This window comes from Narcine bancroftii, chromosome 6, assembly GCF_036971445.1.
Source record: "Narcine bancroftii isolate sNarBan1 chromosome 6, sNarBan1.hap1, whole genome shotgun sequence".
Lineage (NCBI taxonomy): Eukaryota > Metazoa > Chordata > Chondrichthyes > Torpediniformes > Narcinidae > Narcine > Narcine bancroftii.
In genome coordinates this window covers 95,269,170-95,291,904 of record NC_091474.1, presented here as the reverse complement: position 1 = coordinate 95,291,904, position 22,735 = coordinate 95,269,170, and the positions used below count along the sequence as shown (strand labels likewise).

Genomic DNA, 22,735 nt, shown 5'->3' with positions numbered 1-22,735 from the left:
TCCTCCTGTGCTCGAAGGAATAAAGTAAAGAATAAAGCAACAAGGCCCCAGCCTCCTTAACCTCTCCCTGTAGCTCAGGCCCCCGAGTCCTTGTAAATCTTCTCTGAACCATCTCCATGATAGTGAGCCGCTGGAGGAGCTCAGCAGGTTGGGCAGTATCTGTGGGGAGAGAGAGGGATGGCAGTCAATCACTGGGATCGTGGCCGATGCAAAGTTCTTCTCAATCCTGAGGGACTGTCCATGAAGCAGAAACTCAAGCTAATATTAACCTTGGGTGGGTTGTGAACTGTACAGCTGAACCACTGAGTGTGAGGTGTGTAGTGCTTAATAATGTGGTGATCTCCCCCTCGCCCCCCCCCTCCCCACCCTCGCCCCCTTCCCTCCCCCGCTTTCTGTCTCTCTCACACACATCCCTGTGCTGCTCTCAAAACAATCCCCGTGAACTCCCACTACCTTCCTTGCATTTTGGCATGTGGCTGCCACCCAGTGATTCCTGTAGGGGTGTGCAGGTGGGATTAGGCTTCTCTGGACCCTCACTGACCACAATAGACACTTTCTGTTTAAAATGACCACTGTTATGGCTTTCTTTTTCTTTAATCAACAAAATACCATCCCCTGTGGAATGCTTCGTGCCCTGGCTGCTTTTGTGGGCTGGGCCAAGGGTTTTCCAAAGTTCATTTTCTACTTCCTGCTTGAGCTGATGTTGTTTGTAGTGTGGGAGTTTGCCAGTGACAATAATTCACTCCCTACACAAACACACGTGCTGGCTGCTTTTGGTTTAATTTTTAAAATTTTAATGTTTACATACATACATGTGCGTTTACATCAACGCGGAAGACTGTATGTGTCTCTGGTCACTGCTCAATTCGTGGCTGTCAGATATAGAACGTTTTATCTACCATGGTCCTCCTAGTCGCAGTGTACATCCCTCCCGGCGCCAATGTATGAGGCTATAAACGATTTCAGACAGCACACCCTGACGGACTGATGATTATCGCAAGGGATTTTAACCAGGCTGACCTCAAGGGAGCGCAACCTAAATTCTGTCATTATGTGGACTTTGGTACGAGAGGGGCGAACGCGCTGGACCTTGTGTATACGAACGTTTCTGCCGTGTATCGGGCGGAGCCCCAACCCCACGCCAGACATTCAGACCACATCTCTGTAATGCTAATCCCCAGCATACAGACCACTTCACAGACACTCCAGACCAATTCGGAAGCAGGTTAAAACTTGGCCATTCAAGCTCTTCAAGACTGCTTTGAGCCCACTGACTGGTATGTGTTCAAGGAAGCATCAACTGGTGGCGACTGAATCAATCTGGAGGAGTATACGGCATCAGTGACCAGCTGTTTCGATAAGTGTTCTGACAACGTCACTTTGCCCAAGACCATCACTAATCACTCCAATCAGAAGCAATGAATGATTACAGAGGTCCAGGAACCGTGACGTTGCCTTCAGAGCGGATGACAAGGTCTCCCGAGCTACTATAAAAGTCAAGTTGTCTATGACCATCAGGGAAGCAAAGTGTGTGCAGGCCCAGCACATTCTCAGTCACTTGCTGGTCGGCAAGGACATGCAACGCATGTGGAAGGACATCCAAGATATCACCAAACCCAAGACTACACCATCTGCCTGGGCTGGGGATGCCACCCTCCCAGATGCACTGAGCAACTTCTATGAGCCTTTTGAGGTGAAAAGCGACGTGGTGGCAAAGACAACCACCCCTCCTCCAAACGATCAGGTGCTGTGTCTTGCAGAGGCTGATGTGGGGAGTGAGCTAGGCAAGGTCAACTCGTGGAAAGCTGCTGGACCGGATAATATCCCCGGCAGAGCGCTCAGGGGATTGTGCGGCTCAGCTGGCAGATGCCCTCACCGACATTGTTAACATCTCCTTGAGAAGCGCCGTGGTCCCAACGTGCCTCAAACCCGTCACCCTTGTCCCCGTGCTGAAGAAGTCGTCTGTGTCCTGCCTTAATGACTACTGCCCTGTCGCACTCGCGCCCATCGTCGGAATTGCTTCCAGAGGCTCATCATGGGGCACATCAGGCTTCTGCTGCCCCCTGCAGTTCGCATACAGACCCAACTGCTCCATGCTATCGCCACCGCCCTTCGTCTTGCCCTCACCCACCTGGAAAAAAAAGAACTCACATGTTCGAATGCTGTTTATTGACCAGTTCGACATTCAACACAACCACACCTCAGTACCTGATAGGGAAGTTGAACCTACTGGGTCTAGACACCTCCCTATGCAATTGGATTTTTGACTTCCTGACAGGGAGACCTCAGGCAGTCCAGATCGCTAACAGCACCTCCAAGACTGTGCTCTGTGCACAGCCCCCCCCCCGGCGCCCCCCCCAGAGCTACATATTTTGTTCACTGTTCTTCACCCTGCTGACTCATTCATGACTAAACACAGCTCGAACCACATCATCAAATCCACTGACGACACGAACGTGGTGGGCCGTATTAGAAAGAATGAGGAGTCAGTACGTACAGAGATGAGGTGGTGTTGCTAATGGACTGGTGAAGAGCCATCAACCTGAACGATAATAAAATAAAAGAGATGGTTGTTGACTTCAGGAAGGCCGGGGGGGACCTCGCTCCACTGACCATCGACAACTCCATCATTGAGGCTGTCAAAAGCGTCAAGTTCCTTGGAGCGCACTTGGCGGAGAATCTCACCAGGTCCCTTAACACCAGCTCCATAGCCAAGAAAACCCAGCAGTGCCTTTACTTCCTGCGAAGGCTGAGGAAAGTTCATCCCCCTCCTCCGATCTGGTTCCAGATGATGGTGACACGGCTGCAGCAGCCTCTCCAGACCGTGATGGTACCGAAATGGTCTAAGCGAAGTGCCGTGCTCAATTTTTAAAGGATGAAGATCGGACGGAGGTGCTATGGAGACAGGAAACTGAGAAGAACTTGAAGGAGTGGAAGAAGCAGTGCGGCCTGATCAGCTGTGGTTGGGCCTCGGCGGTGGGGATGAGGCTGCCATTGGCTGAGGAGGAGACACCGTGGCGGGTCTATGTCTGCAGAGCTACATCGGGGTGTCCGGAGCAGACAGCGTGTACTGTTCAGCGGAGGAGGTATCTGGGAGCCTGGAGTGGCCGTGTTGTTTGCCTGGCTGGAGGTGTGGGAGCCTGAGCTATCTTGGAGCAAGGGGCCCTGCGGCGGATGGTGGGGTCAGAGAGGAGGCCGTGGGGGCTGTCTCTACCATTACGGAGACGTGCTGTATGGACTCGTGAACTGTGCGACAGTTTTTCTTTTCAAGCCACTGGACTTTTTAAAATCTAAGTCCCTGAAATGTGACCGTCTCCACTGTGGCTATTGTCTAATTTTTCGCCTTTTACTGTATTGTTCGTCCTGTTTTTTTTTAACTCCTAATGTAGAATTGTGTAGGTGTGTTTTAGTCTTGTGTAATTTTTACATTTTGTTTTGTCTGGAGTAGAACTGCTGACCTGTGTTGTCTGATGTGTAATCGCGGTTATGTGGGTAGCATGTGGTTTCTGGAGGATGTACTTTTGTATTCTCAGTTTTAAATGACAATAAAAGCTACTACTACCATCCTCAAAACATTCTGCAGAGGATGCATCGAGAACATCCTGTGCAACTGCATCACCGCCTGGTTTGGAAGCTGAACCACCATGGACCGCAAGACCCTGCAGAGGATAGTGAAGTCAGCGGAAGTGATCATTGGGGGGAAGGGTCCTCTTCCTACCTTGAAGGGGCATTTACAAAACTGAAAAGGCAATAAACATCGTGAAGGACTTCACACCCCCCTCACATGCACTGTTCTCCTTTCTGCCATCAGGTAGGAGGTATCGTAGACACTTGGGCCCTTATGTCCAGATTGGGCAAAAGTTCCCCCCCCACCCCCCCCCGAAACCATCAGGCTCCTGAATTCCCAGAACATGGGTGGATAACGTATTCTTGGTACTAGAGAGTCTTACAGTATTCGTCTTAATATTTAATATTTTATATTTTTAACTTCTATTTTAAAATATTTATGTAAATATGCCCCATGGCCCTGGAGAAACGCTATTGTCATTACCGTGTATGATCAATAAAAGTGTCTTGACACATATAAATGTGCACTGCAACTGCCCATTTCAGCCCATGAGCCAATACCGCCCAATTTACACCCCATTAATCTATATCTCCCGTACATTTTGAACGGTGGGAGGAAACTGGAGCCCCGGGGAAAGCCTATGCAATCACAGAGAGAACATACAAACTCCGTGCAGATAACAAGGGACTCAAACCCTGGTTCTGATCACTTGAGCTATCAAGGCATTGCGCTAACCTTCCTGCTCATAATTTTAATGATACAACCCTTCTGACTCGTGAGACCCGTGTGTAGAGCTCGTCGAAAGAATCAAAGACTTGTTGATCCAAACCAAGGCTTTTATTAGCAAAAGACAGGAGCTCTTCACAGGTGGCCGACCAGTCTGGAATGATCCGACCTGGCTAGGGAAACAACCCTTTAAGGCCCAGACAGTAGGTGTGGCTTAGCTCTTAGTCAACAGCTGTATACATCCAACTATATACATTGGTGATAGATCTGTACTATCACACTGTGTCACCTGCCCAATGAATCTACTGATGCTCTCCCTCCCGCCCACCATCAACCTCTCAACTCCTAACAGTTTATTGGAAGGGTAGGAGGAAGCTGGAGCACCTGGTGGAAACCTACACAGGTCACGGGGAGAACGTGCAAATTCCTTCCAGACACCGGCAGATTGGAACCAGGATCACTGGCATTGTGCTAGCTTTGTTCTAACCGGGAAGTCCAATGTGGGGAATTGGTGGGGGGTGGTGGGGGGAGAAAGTGTTTTTGTGTTCTCCAGCAGGGAGAGGAGGTGTAGCTGGTGCTCCTGGACGGAGGGCCATGCCTCTCAGCCTGTATTCGTAAGATGCGCCCTTGCCCCTTCCTTCCTTGCCCAGGGCCCACGAACCTTGCTCCAGGCTATAACTGGGTGCCTTCTGGCTAAATGAAAATGGATGGAAATTCTCAGGTAAAGTTCCTGGGAAAGGTTTTGGACAATGGAAGTTTTTTTTTAAGTTTCTGGGGAAATGAGGAAAATGAAAAAGGGGGAAGGCTTGTAAAAGGATGGCGAATGTGAAAAGATTGAATAACACACAAAGCGAGGCTGTGTGTCTGGGAGAAGAGTGAACGAATAAGTTTAAAGAATAATGGCTAATGAATTAGGTGAAAAAATACAGTCTGTTGCCTTGTTACATGAAGAGAATGCAATTGTCTTCCAACATGATCTTCCCTGTGCTGTAGTGAGACAGAGCCATTTCAGGTAGCCCAAAAGTTGAGATGTAAAGGTGGAGAAACTCCACCAAAATATATAATCCCCTACTTTTCTGAATGTGCGGAGGCGGTCTCTAAGCTGCATATTCCAACCCCTCTCCGTGAAGGATAATCTCTGCAGCGCAGCCCTCTGCCGATCAATCTGATGATGCCATCAGCCCGTGACCCACCTCCCCACTCACCCCTCTCCTTCCAAGTCAGGGGTGGTGGGGAGCTCTCGGGGCAGTGGAGGCTGTCAGTGGAGACCGTTGGGGCAACGGGAGGCTTGTAGGGAGGTGGGAGCCATCAGGGGGTGGTCGGTGTGGGCTGGAACAGCCACACGGGGCTGCTTCGGCCTTCGGGCCGCTCTCTGCGTCTCAAAACGTGACAGAGCAATAGCTGTCTTCCCTACCCAACATTAAATGGCCTATAGTAACTAACACCACAAAGAAAGTAGTAAATACACCAAGAGTCAGGACACGCTGACATTTCCCAGCCGTCTACAGACACCACACGGAAACATGTTATTGTAAACACAAGAATCGCCAGCTGTGTGAAACTCGTGTAAAACTTGTAGGGTCTCACGCAGACCCCTGCCCAAAGGTGCATAAACGTGAGGTGAGCACTCTGAATGCTTTGAGTGGGGATCAGTGTAGAGAACGAGTTACTATTTATTTGTACCCCTCAACCCAGCTAGTATTATCAAGAAACTTGAACACTTAAATGGTTCTGCTGTTTGTTTTATTGACTTCAGTACAGAGTGAAACACAAAAGTCTGCAGATGCTGTGATTGTAGTAAAAACATCCATGTGTTGAAGGACACCTGTGTGTGTTTTTTATAGCACAGCACAGGCCCTTTAGCCTACAATGTCACCCAGAACCCTCTACCTTGCTTACATCCACGTGTCTATTTAAGAGTCTTTTAATGTTCTTGCTGTAACTAGAAATGCATTCCAGGCACTTGCCACTCTCTGCATTTTCTTAAATAGCCTTCAGGTGCTCATGGGTGACACAATTGGTGTAGTGGTTTGTGCAATGCAGTTTCAGCGTCAGCGATCGGGACTTGGGTTTGAATCCTGCACTGCCTGTACAGAGTTTGTGCGTTTTCCCTGTGTCTGCGTGGGGGGGGGCCTCCAGTTTCCTCGCACCCTTTGAAATGTACCGGGGGTTGTATGTCAATTTAGTGTGATTGGGTGGCATGGACTTGTGGGCCGAGATGGCCTGTACCTTGCTGTATGACTAAATTTAAATTTTGAACATCTCTGAACTCAACAGAGAAGCACAAGAGTATTGGAAATGTTAACTGGTGATCTGAAATACTAGGATTCATGGGATCTGTGGAACATCAGCTGTGTGGATTCAGAATTGGCTCACCTGAAGAAAGCCAATGTTTTGGACAAAGACACTTCTTTCCTTCATTTGCCCAGTTTTGAGATTGTAATCAAATAATTCAAGTGATTAAAGTGCACCTTCCAGATTTTAGCCTTTGTGGCTCAAAAGGGAAGAGCCCCCAACTCTGTCACCCTGCTTCATTTGCTGTGTTCTCCAATCCAGACAACATCCTGCTAATTTTTTTTTCTGCACCCTCTCTAAAGCTTCCAAATCCTTTGTGTAATGAGGTGACCAGAACTGAATGCAATGCTCTAAGTGTGGTTGAACCAAAGTTTTATATAGCTGCAACATTACCTCACAGCTCTTGATTCCCTGTGATTATTGAAGACCCGCACGCCTTCTAAACCACCATTTCAACTTGCGCGACAACCTAGAGGGATCCATGCGCCTGGTCTCCAAGCTCCCTCTGTTCCTCCACACTGTTAACAATCCTCCCATTTACCACGCACCTGCCTGCACATTGGACCTTCCAAAGGGCATCACTTCTCGCTTATCCAGGTTGAACCTCTGCCCAACTCTGCATCCCTGTCATTGATAATAAAATATAATGAAGCCCAATAAATATTGGGAGGTGTTGGATGGGACCTGAGCACTTGGAGCAATTGGAATAGACCCCGTTGCGCACAGACATACACACACCACATCGTAATCGCGTATACCTACAGATAGAATTTAAAATCAATATACATATTTGTAATTATTCACTCAGTTACAGGACATCGTTCATCAGTCTCACAGCCTGCAGGAAGAAGCCATTCCCCAGCCTGCCATTCCCCAGCCTACCATTCCTGATTTTGATGCTCCACTATCTCCTTCCTGATAGCAGTGGGTCAGTGTGCTGGATGGAAAGGGTCGTCAGTAATTCTTTGAGCCCGATCTGATTTAAGCACCGCTCCCGATGAATGCCATCAATAGAGGAAAGGAGACCACACTGATGATCTTGGCCAGTTAGATAATCCTCCGTGTTGACTTCTGATCGAGTGCTTTGCAGCTACCAACCCACACCACGATGAAGCCATGCAGGACACACTCAATTGTTATCCAGATGGTGGCCGGTCACCTTGTTCTTCTCACCCTCCCTCAGGAAGTTTGGGCACGACTGTACCTTCCGGCCTATTTTATGGGATGATGGAAATGCTAAAAGGGACGTGAACATTGGCAAGAAAGGTTAGAGAATCCTAGATGTTTTAGATGGTCCAGGAAATCCCAAATCCCCTTGAACAATGAAGGGTTAAAAATATGTGAAACCAGGGCATAAGATCCAGAGAGACTTTGTTACTAAGGGCCAGAGATCACTATTTTAAAAATTAAGGGTTGTCTGTTTAAGACAGGTAAGGTTCGAGAGATCTCTGTTAAAGGGCAGCAGAAATAGAGGGTGAACATTTTAAGGTGGTGGTGGATGGAGAATCGATGGGGGGGGGGTGTGAAGTTATATTGTGAATAAAATGGGACTGTGGAGTTGAAACCACTTCTAAACAGCGGAGCAGGCGCGGGGGTTCCACGTGACCAACGGCTGCCCCTCGGGTGCCCACCGGTATGCACGCCATAGTGGGCGTCCATGGAGAAGGGAGCATCCGGCCCACCACGGCAAGCAGCGCCGACGCTAGAGAATGACCAGCTGGTGGCAGTGCTCAAGAGCGAAGTGGCACGGGCAGGGTGGAGGGCTGGAGGACCAGAAGTTGGAAGAAGATTAAAGGATAACTTCCTGGCACAAATCTGCATTGTTTCTGTCACGGCACACCAATTACACGAATCTGTTCCAAATCTAAATTACTTGCAGGAAAGTGAGATGCCCAAACAGTTCCTTTTCCACTTTAATTCAAGATTCATAATTCTGTCTATCGTGAGTGTGTTATTCTCACAAATACATAACCTCTGGTGTTATAACTTGGCCTCAAACCCTCACTCACGGCTTCCTTTGCTCTTTCTCCTGACTCAGTAAAAACACCCTATTGGAGAAACTCAGCATATCATGCAGTGTATGATATATAGCGCACCCCTGATCCCAAATTATTGGTTATGCATCTTTATCTTTGCTATATGCTTTTTGACCTGCTGGATTTCTCCAGCATTGTGTTTTTACTTCAATCACAGTGTCTGCAGACATCTGTCTTCCTCATTCTGTTATCTGGCATCCTTCACCCACAAATAACGACAGAAATTGTGGTTCTGACCAAATTGATCTTCCTCCTCTTGTCCTCGGTATTGAACCTCTTCACGTTGTGTGCACTTGTTGGAATTTAGGATCTCATTGAAGCACGTTGAAGGTGTGGACAGAGTAGATGTGGAAAGGTTGTTTCCCGCAGTGGGAGAGTCAAGAGGGAACAGTTTCAGGATTTGAAGGGCAGATCAGAAATGCAGAGGGTGGGAAATCTTAGGAATTTGTGGTGGTATCAACTATGGGGAGGAAGCCGGGCAGTGGGGCTAAGTGGAAAAATGGATCAGCTCATGATTAAATGACTCGATGGGCTGAATGGCCTATTTCTTCTCTGATCTCTTGTGACGGCATTGTCCCCTCCTGTTTAAGTTCACTGTCAGCACTTCTGCACAAACAATGTTGTGAATCCTCTGTCCTTGCAAAACCCCTCCAATGGCTTCCCTGATCCTTATCCAAGTCCTGAATCTGTGGCTGATCCTCCTACAGGTCTCTGTCGAGCCCCCATTGATCATTGTTAACCTGTTGCTACCTTTTATCTTCAGCCACCCCCCCCCCCCCCCACCACCCTTCTCGCTCTTGGCTTCCCCATCCCTTCGACGAGCTACATGCTGTCTTAAGACACCGTGCCAGCAGATCTGCCTGGATGACTCACCAGCTGCATCTCCACAGCACTTCTCTCTACTGCTCTGTTCGTTTGCATTCTTGACCTGTGTGCACCGTTGCATGTGTTTAGAATTGGTTCGATAGGTTCAAAGAGAATCAAGGCGGAACAGTGATCTTTATTTATGCACAGGGGAATTGACAAAAAAAGCACACACGTAAATAAATCACTGCTAAACAGTCTCAACTCTCGATTGGGAATGCAAGGGTTAAGCATAATGCCCATCACCCACAGACATGGTATACCAAGTATACAAATAAACAAGGGTTAAATTTGCACATGACCCTGGTCTCCAGTGTCCCACAGCTCACGGTCACAGTTGGCTGTCCGAAGCTGCCTGTGGGTCATAGCCTGGAGTTCAGGAAGGTTTTTTTCTTAAAGACGTACAGCATGGCAACAGGCCCTTTTGGCCCACGGGTATGTGCGGCCCAATTACATCCAATTAACCTATACCCCTGGTATGTTTTAAATGGTGAGAGGAAACTGGAGCCCCTGGCGAAAACCCATGCAAACCCTGGGGAGAAGGTACAAATTCCTTGAGTCGAGCCCCGGCCCGATCGCTGGCGCTAACCGTGCAGCCCCAAGGTTCTTCTGGGAAGAGCAAATAAAAAGAGAGAGAGAGCTCCACGTATAGGCTTTTTCAATGCAGGGCCAGTCCATGTGACCTGCGAAGACCAATCAGCTTTACCTGTGGGAAGATCTAACAATTGATTGTCATCTGAAGGACTAATCACATGTCAGCTGCAATGGCCACTCATACACATCAGCCTCAGAGGTGGGCAGATCTAATCCCTGACTGGCAGGTGAGGTCACTTCCGATCTCTTGCCTCCCACTGTAGTTGGCTCCTAATGAAGCAATCTCTTCCTGCTTTACCTCCAGCCTCTCTTGCCAACCAGAGCATTCTGCTTGCATCCATTGCCACTCCAGGCCATGCTCAGGTGCCTTCACTGTATTCCCTTTCGCTGTCGACTCCCCACCCACCTCCTGCAGTCTTCTGTTGGGGTGACCACGCTTGGCACCAGAATCTCTTCCTCTCGCCAGACAACCTCATTTTCAATCTTCTCTTTGGTGTTTACCTTGGGATATTTTCTCTCTCTCTCTGTCTCGAAGGGATGTGCTGTCACCAGTACATTGACTCAGTCTAGCTTTCACAGTACTGTTCATAGCTGTGTGCAGCGAGTTCCTTGTTGGTTTACAGATCACTGACCTGCGTTTGCACTTGCCTGCAATGAAGGATGGTGCTTGAGCTTCGACACTGGGAATGTGTAATCGCTGGTGCTCCCTTAATGGCAGTAAAAGGCAAGTCTTCTGCTTCCCCCCCTGACCTCACTTCCAGATTCCCTCTGTGGCTGTCGGAGGCGAGAAGATCCTCCGCTTGTCCCCAGTGGTTTGATCTTTAATCTAACTCGCCCACTGGTGGGATTGGGTTTCAAACTCCTTCCCTCACCCTCCAGGTGGAGGGGGGAATTAGGTGGGATATGAAGCCCCACTTTGTCTACACGTGAAGCTTCTCCCTTCACCACAATCTGGAGCCCCAGAGCAGTGAAGATGCCCGAAGCCATCTCCCAGCCACTTTGATGTAGAGGAGGCCACAGCGGGATCACAGAGTGCAGGAAATGACCCATGAATCTCCAGGTGTGGCCTCCTCCACATCAGAGCGATTGGGAGATGGCTTCGGGCAGCTTATAGCAAGGACCGTCCCGTGGCCAGCCAGTTTAATTCCACACAACCATTTCCACGCCAACATCTGTTCAACTGACAACCCGAAGCCACCCACAAATTAGAGGAACTGCACCATACAAATCCCACTATCAGCAGATTTTCTTGTTTTTGCCCAATGTATAGACTTAGCTTTGAAATCCCCCGGCCCCCCACCAGTGCAGTGGTTCTCAACCAGTGGGCCACAGCGTGTTTCCATGTGGGTCTTTAAAAATTTTAATTAAAACTTTAAATGAGATGTGTTTCTTACAGAGCTGCCTTTGATTTGCTCAGTCACTGTCACTAGTGGGCCCTGGCATAGGCTGGAAGCCAGGTGGGTCTTAGGCCCAAAAAATGCAGAGACCCACTGCCTTAGTGATACTGAGGGAAAGCTGTCCAGTCCATTGCTCTTTGGAAGGGCTCCCCAAGTCAATCCGTGTGCAATACACCATTTTGCTGGGGTAACTCAGCAGGTTGTGCACCATCCATAGGAAGTAAAGGCCTGGACCCTTTGTCAGTTACACAGATTTTAAAAAAGGAGCGGAGGGAGGAAGGGGAAAGGGGAGGAGTACAGGCCAGCTGGTAAGAGGTGACCCTCCGATTGATGTGTGACCTGCTAAGTTTCTCCAGCACTTGATGCCAGACTTTCGAGGCAGCACGGTTATTGTAGAGGTTGGCACAATGCTGTTACAGGGCCAGCGGCCTGGGTTCGAATCTGGTGCTGTCTGTAGGGACTTTCTGCGTTCTCCCCGTGTCTGCGGGGGGTTTCCTCCGGGGGCTCCGGTTTCCTCCCACCTTTCAAAATAGACTGGGTTTGTAGGTTAATTGGGTGTAATTGGGCAGCATGGGCTCATGTGCCGAAAGGGCCTGTTTCCGGGCAGTATGTCTCAATTTAAAATTTCTTTATCTCCAAGTTAATCCTTCCCATTGATCCCCAGGAAATTCCAATTTGTGGTGAATGTTTGTTTATTTCAGAGCTGAAGTGATTGATATTTTCTTGTCTAGAGTAAAGCCAGTGATTAGCAGGCACTGCTCGCACGTTGCTGAATGTGGTCGGTCTTTCCGTGCATGGAACTCTGTGTTCACCTCACGCATGCATGTAGCCCTACATCTTTGTCCTTTTGACCTTGCACACAGGAGATTAAACACATAGGAAGTGCTCATAACCGGAGCGCTAAGCCATTCTGTGCCACAGCCGCATTCAACACGTCTCCCAAAGTCATAACCTCACAGTACAACAGCCCAGCTGGTCTCTATTCTGCGGCCAAAGTGGAAGAAGTCAACACCAGCATGAACTCCAGGGTAGCTGCCACCCATCCTGAGCCAAACAAGATGTAAGTACCACCCGTGCTGGTGTTTCCCAGTGGAAACCTGGGTCAGCAACAGATCTCAATGCCGATTGGTAATCTGCTCTATCTGCCCTGTAATTAGTTCAGTGCTTAACCAATTCCACGGGATTCAGTCTTTGAAAAGAACCATGAATCCACCTGAATTTGTATGAGATGACTCTGTGCCAGGCTTGATCCCTGACTGACCAGTGCAATTGGACCATGAGGAAAGGAGAGCTGGTGACTGTTGCTCAAGCCGGGTCAGGAAGTATCTCTGCCTTTGATTCACTTAATAAAAAAAAATAACCTCTTAAGTTTTCCCCTTGCAGGTCCCGTCTGCAGAAGTTGACTTGTGGGCGAAGCCAGATTTGCTTAATTATAGTTGCTGTGTCAACGTCAGTCAGGGTGAACCAGCAGTAACTCCTCTCTCTGTTGTTGTGCTTCCTTCTTCAGAGACCAACTCATTTGCAGCGGGCATACAGTCTAGTAAACCCACCTGTCAGGCCATCGCTCACTGTCAGCAGGTGCTAACTGTTGCTTTACCTCAGCACAGTAAACGAGGCGTCACAATCCACGTGCCAGTGAGAGAGGATAATTTAGGAGCACGTTCGTAGTTCACCCTGCCACTGTGGGGAATGCAAACCACAATATCCAGGCATGCTTGACCTTCCCTCTGGACTGCCACCATCCAGACAGTGCAGCTCCCAACTTTGCCTGCATATGTTTTTGATCCATCTTTTGGCTGCTAGGTCCGTGGAACACGTATATCTTGATCTGCCTTTAGAGATTTAGAGTGCATGATGAGAAAACAGATGCAGACCATGATGCCGAGCTTTCATTGGGGGTTTCTCCAACTGTCCTTGCATGGTTCAAGTTGCATGCTGATACAGCTGACTCCTTCTGCAGTGTTGTCACCAGGATTTAACTTCTGACGGTTAGGGATTGGACCCAGAATAACACTACGGATATGAGAGGGGGTGGTAGGTGGTAAGGTTAATGGTGGGTGCAGCTCAGTCACTGCATTATATTGTGCTCCAATATCATGTTTGCCACTTTCTAACCCTGGCTTACAGTGCTGGTAGGGACAGGTCTGTCACTGTGTAACCCTGGGACACAGTGCGGGTGGGAACAGGTCTGTCACTGTTAAACACTATGGAACAGTGCTGGTGGGGACAGGTCTGTCACTGTGTAACCCTGGGACACAGTGCTGGTGGGAACAGGTCTGTCACTGTGTAACCCTGGGACACAGTGCTGGTGGGAACAGGTCTGTCACTGTGTAACCCTGGGACACAGTGCGGGTGGGAACAGGTCTGTCACTGTTAAACACTATGGAACAGTGCTGGTGGGGACAGGTCTGTCACTGTGTAACTCTGGGACACAGTGCTGGTGGGAACAGGTCTGTCACTGTTTTACACTATGGAACAGTGCTCATGGGGACAGAACTGTCACTATAACACTGGGAACAGTACTGGTCGGGACGGGTCTGTCGCTGTATAACACTGGGCACAGTACTGGTGGGAACAGGACTGTCGCTGTATAACACTGGGCATAGTACTGGTGGAGACAGGACTGTCACTGTATAACACTGGGCACAATGCTGGTGGGGACAGAACTGTCACTGTATAACACTGGGAACAGTACTGGTCGGGACGGGTCTGTTGCTGTATAACACTGGGCACAGTACTTGTGGAGACAGGACAGTTATTGTATAACACTGGGCACAGTACTGGTGGGGACAGGAGTCTCACTGTATAGCAGTGGATTACAGGATTGTAGGAACACATGGGCATGGTGCTGCTGGTCTGTTTACTGCTGTAATACTGGAATAAAGTATTGGTGTGTCCAGGTTTGTTAAGGGAGTTAGGAGATAAATTAAAGAGTAATACTTCAAAAGTAATAATCTGAGGATTATCACAGGTGCCACGAGCTGGTCAGAGAACCCCACTGTATGATTTAGTGACCGTCACAGAAACATGGTTGCAAGGTGGGCATGACTGGGAATTAAATGTTCAAGGGTATCAGGTAGTACAAAAAGATAGACAGGGTGGTAAGGGAGGTGGGGTGGCGCTCTTAATCAAGGATGAGATCAGGGCAATAGTGAAAGATGATATAAGATGGAAGGAGCAGAATGTTGAGTCCACCTGGGTCGAGATTAAGAATAGTAAAGGGAAAAATAAATCACTGGTGGGAGTTGTCTATCGGCCACCAAATAACAATAGCACAGTGGTGCCAAGATAACCGAGGCACGTAAGAAAGGAACGGCAGTTGTCGTGGGGGACTTTGACTTCCGCGTAGATTAGGAAAGTCAAGTTGGCCAAGGGAGTCTGGAGGTTGACTTCACAGAATGATCCATGATAGCTTTCTTGAGCAGCATGTTAAGGAACCAGCAAGAGAGATTTCTATTTTAGATCTAGTATTGTGCAACGAGAGAGGTAAAATTAATGATCTAGTAGTTAGGGACCCTCTTGGAAAAAACGATCGTAGTATGATTGAATTTCTCATACAGATGGAAAGTGTAATAGTTAGATCTAAAACTAGTGTATTATGCTTGAACAGGGGAGACTACAGCAGGATGAGGGAGGTCAGAGTGGACTGGGAACATAGATGGCAAAAAAAAATTATAAATATATAAAATGGAAGAGGGTGACTGGATTCAACATAGGTCCCTTGGAAGATGAGAAAGGGAGATTGATATTGAGTAATGAGGAAATGGCCAAGGCATTGAACAGATATTTTGTGTCAGTCTTCATGGTGGAAGGCATGTCCAGTGTGCCAAAGAGTGGTGATAGGGATGTGAGGGCCTCAATAAAATAATTGTTACAAAAGAAATAATGATGAGCAAACTGAAAGCGGGCAAATCCCCTGGTCCTGATGGGATGCATCCCAGGGTACTGAGGGAAATGGCAGGAGTTATTGTCGATGCGTTGGTCGTTATTTACCCAAATTCTCCGGATCCTGGGTAGGTCCTGGCAGATTAGAAGACAACAAATATCACAACACTTTTTAAAAAAGGGATGAGTGCAGAAGATATGTAACCATATACAGCGCAGAACAGGCCAGTTTGGCCCTACTAGTCCATGCCGGAACAAATCCCCACCCTCCTAGTCCCACTGACCAGCACCTAGTCCATACCCCTCCAATCCTCTCCCCTCCATGTAATTATCCAGTCTTTCCTTAAATGTAAATAATGTTCCTGCTTCAACCACCTTCGTCGGAAGCTTATTCCACATCCCAACCACCCTTTGTGTGAAGAAATTTCCCCTCATGTTCCCCTTATAATTTTCCCCCTTCAATCTCAAGCCATGGCCTCTGGTTTGAATATCCCCCACTCTTAATTGAAAAAGCCTATCCACGTTGACTCTCTCTGTCCCTTTTGAAATCTTGAACACCTCCATCAAATCCCCCCTAAATCTTCTACGCTCCAGAGGAAAAACCACCAGGCTGATCAACCTTTCTCTGTAACTCAAACCCTGACATCCTGTCAACATTCTTGTGAACCTTCTCTGCACTCTCTCTATTTTGTTTATATCCTTCCTATAATTTGGTGACCAAAACTGCACACAGTATTCCAAATTTGGCCTCATCAATGCTTTGTACAATTTCATCATAACATCCCAACTCTTGAATTCAATACTCCGATTTATGAAGGCCAACATTCCAAATGCCTTCTTCACCACTCTATCTACCTGAGTATCAACTTTGAGGATACTATTTACCATAACTCCTAAATCCCCTTGTTGCTCTGCACTCCTCAATTGTCTACCATTCAATGTATACAACCTATTTAGGTTTGCCTTTCCAAAATGCAACACTTCACACTTATCCGTATTAAATTCTATCAGCCATTTCTCAGCCCACTCCTCAGCTTTCCTATATCTCTTTTTAAGCTACGGTAATCTTCCTCACTGTCCACAATACCACCAATCTTTGTATCATCTGCAAACTTACTTATCCAATTCACCACCCCTTCTTCCAGATCGTTAATATATATAACAAACAATAGTGGACCCAGGACCGATCCCTGAGGAACTCCACTAGTCACCGTCCTCCAATTTGGCAAACAATTTTCTACCACTACTTTCTGACACCTCCCATCCAACCATTGCTTGAATCCATTTCACTACCTCCTTATTTATACCTAATGCCTCCACCTTTTTACCTAACCTCCTGTGGGGAACTTTGTCAAAAGCTTTACTGCTAAATAGACAACATCCACAGCCTTCCCTTCATCAATCTTTTTTGTAACGCCCTTGAAAAACATTATAAGGTTTGTTAAGCATGATCTACCCCTGGGGGACGTGGCAAGATGGCGTAGGGAGCGGACGTGCATTCCCGGTCTCCCCCAGGCAGTTATATAAATACCCGTTTTAAGAATATTTCTTTTCTGTTAAAAGTCTTTGTTTTGTTTATCAATTGTTTTTAGTTTAAAATGGCAACAAAAATTAAGGAAAATAGAGTTCAAATACAGAACAAAACTACACTCTCCGACTTTGGAAGAAATTTGGCCTACTTGTTCAGACAGAACCACGGAGTCAAGGCTGGAATTTTCTTAAGAACGGAGCTCATTAATTGGACTGTCGGATAAGCTGGCCTTGGACACCCCTCTGAAAGATGTTTAAAATGGTAACAAAGATTAAGGAAAATAGAGTTCAAATACAGAACAAAACTACACTCTCCGACTTTGGAAGAAATTCGGCCTACTTGCTCAGACAGAACCATGGAGTCAAGGCTGGAATTTTCTTAAGAACGGAGCTCATTAATTGGACTGTCGGATAAGCTGGCCTTGGACACCCCTCTGAAAGATGTTTAAAATGGTAACAAAGATTAAGGAAAATAGAGTTCAAATACAGAACAAAACTACACTCTCCGACTTTGGAAAAAACTCGGCCTACTTGCCCAGACAGAACCACGGAGTCAAGGTTGGAATTTTCTTAAGAACGGAGCTCATTAATTGGACTGTCGGATAAGCTGGTCTTGGACACCCCTCTGAAAGATGTTTAAAATGGTAACAAAGATTAGGGAAAATAGAGTTCAAATACAGAACAAAACTACACTCTCCGACTTTGGAAGAAACTCGGCCTACTTGCCCAGACAGAACCACGGAGTCAAGGTTGGAATTTTCTTAAGAACGGAGTTCATTAATTGGACTGTCGGATAAGCTGGCCTTGGACACCCCTTTGAAAGATGGTGATGAATATTGATTTGAAATGTTTTATGAAGATAAATTGCAGTAATTGGCATTGGTTGCCCGTGAGTTTTAAAAATCCAGATAACATTAAAGTTTATTAGTGATTTTTTTTTGGATGGAATATCAGAATGATGAATTTATTATTTATAAATACAGAACAAAATTACATTCTTTGACTTTGGAAGAAATTTGACCTATTTGCCCAGACAGTTGGTGCTGGAATTTTCGCAAGAACAGAACTTATTAAAGTTGATTTCGGACTCCTTTTTGAAAGATGGTGACGAATGTTGATTTGAAATATTTGAAATATTTTCTGAAGATAAACATATATATGGAACTCCTTGACCTGCAATAAGGTTTATCAGTGATTTTTTTTTGGATGGAATATTGGAAGAATGAATTTATTATCTGTGAGTATGCATACATTGCAAACAGATTTTAATAGTTTTGAAAAGGTTTTTTTTAAACTAAACAACACGTGACAGTGTGAATAGAAATAGAATGAGGTGGAGGATTAACACGTGGCTGAAGGGGTGGAGTAAGGGGCAGGGTTTTAAGTTTCTGGATAACTGGGACCTTTTTTGGGGGAGATGTGACCTGTACAGTAAGGACGGGTTACACTTAAATCCCAGGGGGACCAGAATCCTGGCAGAGGTATTTGCTAGGGCTACTCAGGATCCTTTAAACTAGAATGGTTGGGGGGAGGGAACAAAATAGTACAGAGCAGTAAGGAGAAGGTTAGAATGAAAACAAAGAAAGTTTGTAGTAAGTATTTGAATATGGATGGGCAGGTGATAGAGAAGGGAAATGCTCTGGAAGAAGATGAAGGGCAATTGGCAGGAAAAGTAAATAATGTTGTTCTTAAAGATGAGGGAAAACAGGGATTAAAAATTGGGAAATCCCTGAAATTCATATATTTTAATGCCAGGAGTATTGTAAAAAAGGTGGATGAGCTGAAGATGTGGATTGATACTTGGAAGTATGATGTGGTAGCGATTAGTGAGACATGGTTGCAGGAGGGATGTGATTGGCAACTGAATATCCCTGGGTTTCGTTGTTTTAGGTGTGATAGAGTCGGAGGGGCAAGAGGAGGTGGGGTTGCATTGCTTGTCAGGGAAAATATTACAGCGGTGCCTAGGAAGGATAGATTAGAGGGCACATCCACAGAGGCTATTTGGGTGGAACTGAGGAGTAGGAAAGGAGAGGTTACACTTGTAGGGGTGTATTATAGACCACCCGGAGGGGACCGAGACCTAGAGGAGCAAATCTGTAGGGAGATAGTAGATATTTGTGATAAGCACAGGGTTGTAATTATGGGAGATTTTAATTTTCCACATATAGATTGGGAAACACATTCTGTGAAAGGATTGGATGGGTTAGAGTTTGTGAAATGTGTGCAAGATAGTTTTTTACAACAATATGTAGAGGTGCCGACCAGAGAAGGAGCAGTGTTAGATCTACTGTTGGCAAATGGGATGGGTCAAGTGACGGAGGTTAGTGTTGGCGAGCACTTCGGGTCCAGTGATCATAATGCCATCAGCTTCAATGTCATTATGGAAAGAGAGAAATCAGGGCCAAGGATTGAGGTTTTTGATTGGGGAAAAGCTAGATTTGAGGAGATGCGAAAGGACTTGCAGGGTGTGCATTGGGACAATTTGTTTTATGGGCAGGATGTAGTAGAGAGATGGAAGTCTTTTAAAGATCAGATTTTGAGAGTGCAAAAGCTTTATGTTCCTGTTAGGTTAAAAGGAGGGGCAAAAGGTTTGAGAGAGCCGTGGTTTTCAAGGAATATTGGAAACTTGGTTCGAAGAAAAAGGGAGGCGTACATTAGATATAAGAAGCATGGAGTTAAGGAGATGTTTGAAAGATACATTGAATGTAAGAGGAATCTTAAGAGAGGAATTAGGAAAGCTAAAAGAAGGTACGAGAAAACTATGGCAAGCAGGGTGAAAACTAATCCAAAAGAGTTCTACAAATATGTTAATGGTAAGAGGAAAGCTAGAGACAAAATTGGTCCCTTAGAAAATCAGAGTGGAAAACTGTGTGTGGAGCCTAGAGAAATGGGGGAGATATTGAACAGTTTCTTTTCTTCGGTATTCACTAAGGAGAAGGATATTGGGAGATGTGGGATAAAAAAAGCAAATTGGGTAAATATGGGGAATATAGAGATTACAAAAGGTGTAGTTTTAAGGCTTTTGAAGAATATAAAGGTGGATAAGTCTCCGGGACCAGACGGGATCTTCCCCAGGACATTGAGAGAAGTGAAGGAGGAAATAGCAGAGGCTCTGGCGGTAATTTTCCAAATGTCATTAGATATGGGGATAGTGCCGGAGGATTGGCGCATTGCGCATGTGGTTCCGTTATTTAAAAAGGGTTCAAGGAGGAAGCCTGGCAACTATCGGCCTGTAAGTTTGACGTCTGTGGTAGGTAAATTAATGGAGAAAATTCTTAGAGACTAGGAGTGTGGATGAGGGTAGCGCAGTGGATGTTGTCTATATGGACTTCAGTAAGGCCTTCGATAAGGTACCACATGGAAGGTTAGTTAGGAAGGTGCAGTCTTTAGGTATAAATTTTAAGATAGTCAAATGGATTGAACATTGGCTGAATGGGAGAGGCCAGAGAGTGGTAGTGGATAATTGTCTGTCAGGTTGGAGGCCGGTGACCAGTGGTGTGCCTCAAGGATCTGTATTGGCCCCATTGTTGATCGTTATATACATTAATGATCTAGATGATGGGGTGGTGAATTGGATTAGTAAATATGCAGACGATACTAAGATAGGTGGAATAGTGGATAATGAAGAAGGTTTTCAAGGATTGCAGAGGGATTTGGGCTGCTTAGAAAAGTGGGCTGAAAAATGGCAGATGGAATTTAATGCTGATAAGTGTGAGGTGCTTCATTTTGGTAAGAAGAATCAGAATAGGACATATGTGGTAAATGGGAGAGCATTGAGGAATACAGAAGAGCAGAAAGATTTAGGAGTAACGGTACATCGTTCCCTGAAGGTAGAAACTTACGTGAATAGGGTGGTGAAGAAGGCTTTTAGTATGCTGGCCTTTATCAATCATTGCATGGAATATAGGAGTTGGGAGGTGATGTTGAGATTGTATAAGACGTTGGTGCGGCCTAATTTGGAGTTCCGTGTGCAGTTCTGGTCGCCTAATTATAGGAAGGATATAAACAGAGTGGAGAGAGTGCAGAGAAGGTTTACCAGAATGTTGCCTGGGTTTAAGCATCTGGAGTATGGGGAGAGATTGGACAGATTGGGTCTTTATTCTTTGGAGCGTAGAAGGTTGAGAGGGGATTTGATAGAAGTATTTAAGATTATGAAAGGGATAGACAGAATGGATGTGGATAGACTATTTCCGTTAAGAGGAGGAAAGATTAAAACAAGAGGACATGAGTTAAGAATTAAGGGGCAGAGGTTTAGAGGTAACATGAGGGGGAACTTCTTTACTCAGAGAGTGGTAGCTGTGTGGAATCATCTTCCGGGAGAAATAGTGGCGGCGGAGTCAATTGTATTATTTAAGAAAAGGTTGGACAGGTATATGGATGAGAAGAAGATGGAGGGTTATGGGCATTGTGCAGGGAGGTGGGACTAGAAAGGGGTGTTTGGTTCGGTGCGGACTAGAAGGGCCTAATGGCCTGTTTCCGTGTTCTAATTGTTATGTTATGTTATGTTAAGATCAGTTTAATATTGAGAAAATTGGAAAAAACGGAAACTTTATTATTAAATTTGGAAATTCAGTAGAAAGAAACTATGAACAAGATTGATGATTTATAAAATTAAAGTCGAAGGAGCAATGTCCAAGAAGAGTTAAAAATTTTGAATAAGTTCTTCTTGAAAATATACAATAATTTCAACTTAACATTGAGAAGATTGACAAAGTGGAAAATTTGCTATTAAATTGGGAAACACAGAAGAAAGAACTTATGAATAACATTGATGCTTTAGAAGATCAAGACCAAAGGAATTATGTTCAAGAAAATTTTAAAAGATTTGAAAAAAACTTTTTTTGAAAGTAAGCTACAAATTCAACTTGAGACTAAGAAGAATGGAAGATTCGGTGTTGAACTGGGATGTTCAGAGGTGTTTTAATTCAGTGGATGAAATTCAGGAAGACTTGAAAAAAAATTAAAAAAAACAACTTTTATTGATTGTAAACAATGTTTAATTCAGTGTTGGGAGGGTGGAAAGGTTGCAAAATTTAATATCAAGTTTGGATTTTCAAAAAAAAGAGTTTATGAATAAGATTGGTTAAATTGATGGACCGGGGTTTTATGGATATAAGAAATGATGATTTTTCGGTTTATACGTGTCTTTTGTCTGCCTGGTGGGGGGGGAGGGAGTGGTACTTCTGCTCCCGAAAGTCATATGCCACTTGTGGTTTATACCACACCCATTTGGGTTTTTGGGAATTAACCACCACAAGGTGGTTTCCTAATGGGTTAGGGGAGGTGGGGGGGGGGGTGAAAATTTGAAAATTATTTAGTATCTATTATGTAATATTATACTAAGTCAATTTGAAATGAATGTATGGAGATACTATAAATAAATTAAAAAAAAAAGCATGATCTACCCCTGACAAAACCATGCTGACTACTACCTATGAATCTCTGTATCTCCAAATATTTGTAAATACCATCCCTCAGAACACTTTCCATCAACTTACCCACCACAGACATCAGACTCACAGGTCTATAATTTCCAGGCTTACATTTGGACCCTTTCTTAAACAGCGGAACAACATGAGCCACCCTCCAATCCTCTGGCACTACCCCCATGACCAATGGCATCCTAAATATCTCTGTTAATGGCCCCACTATCTGTACACTAGCCTCCCTGAGTGTCCTTGGGAATACTTTGTCCGGACCCCGAGATTTGTCCACTATCTTTTATAACACTGCCATCACTACCTCCTTGGTTATTCTTAAATGATTCATGACCTCCCCACTATTTTTCTTTGGGTAACTGTCGGCCAGTTAGCTTAACGTCTGTAGTCGGGAAAATGCTT

General features: G+C 45.7%; 1 protein-coding gene across 4 annotated transcripts in view; it reads left to right on the top strand.

Annotated features, from left to right (window-relative positions):
- Positions 1-22,735, top strand: part of pdlim1 (PDZ and LIM domain 1 (elfin)) — a 115,866-nt gene that overhangs the window by 77,614 nt on the left and 15,517 nt on the right. For 3 of the 4 annotated variants that reach the window (XM_069885790.1, XM_069885787.1, XM_069885791.1), the window contains one exon: positions 12,988-13,058. In XM_069885790.1, the coding sequence (XP_069741891.1) occupies positions 12,988-13,058 (71 nt within the window). Of the gene's footprint in view, positions 1-12,343; positions 12,541-12,987; positions 13,059-22,735 lie in introns of all 4 variants that reach the window. The other variant, XM_069885789.1, reaches the window with a different exon arrangement.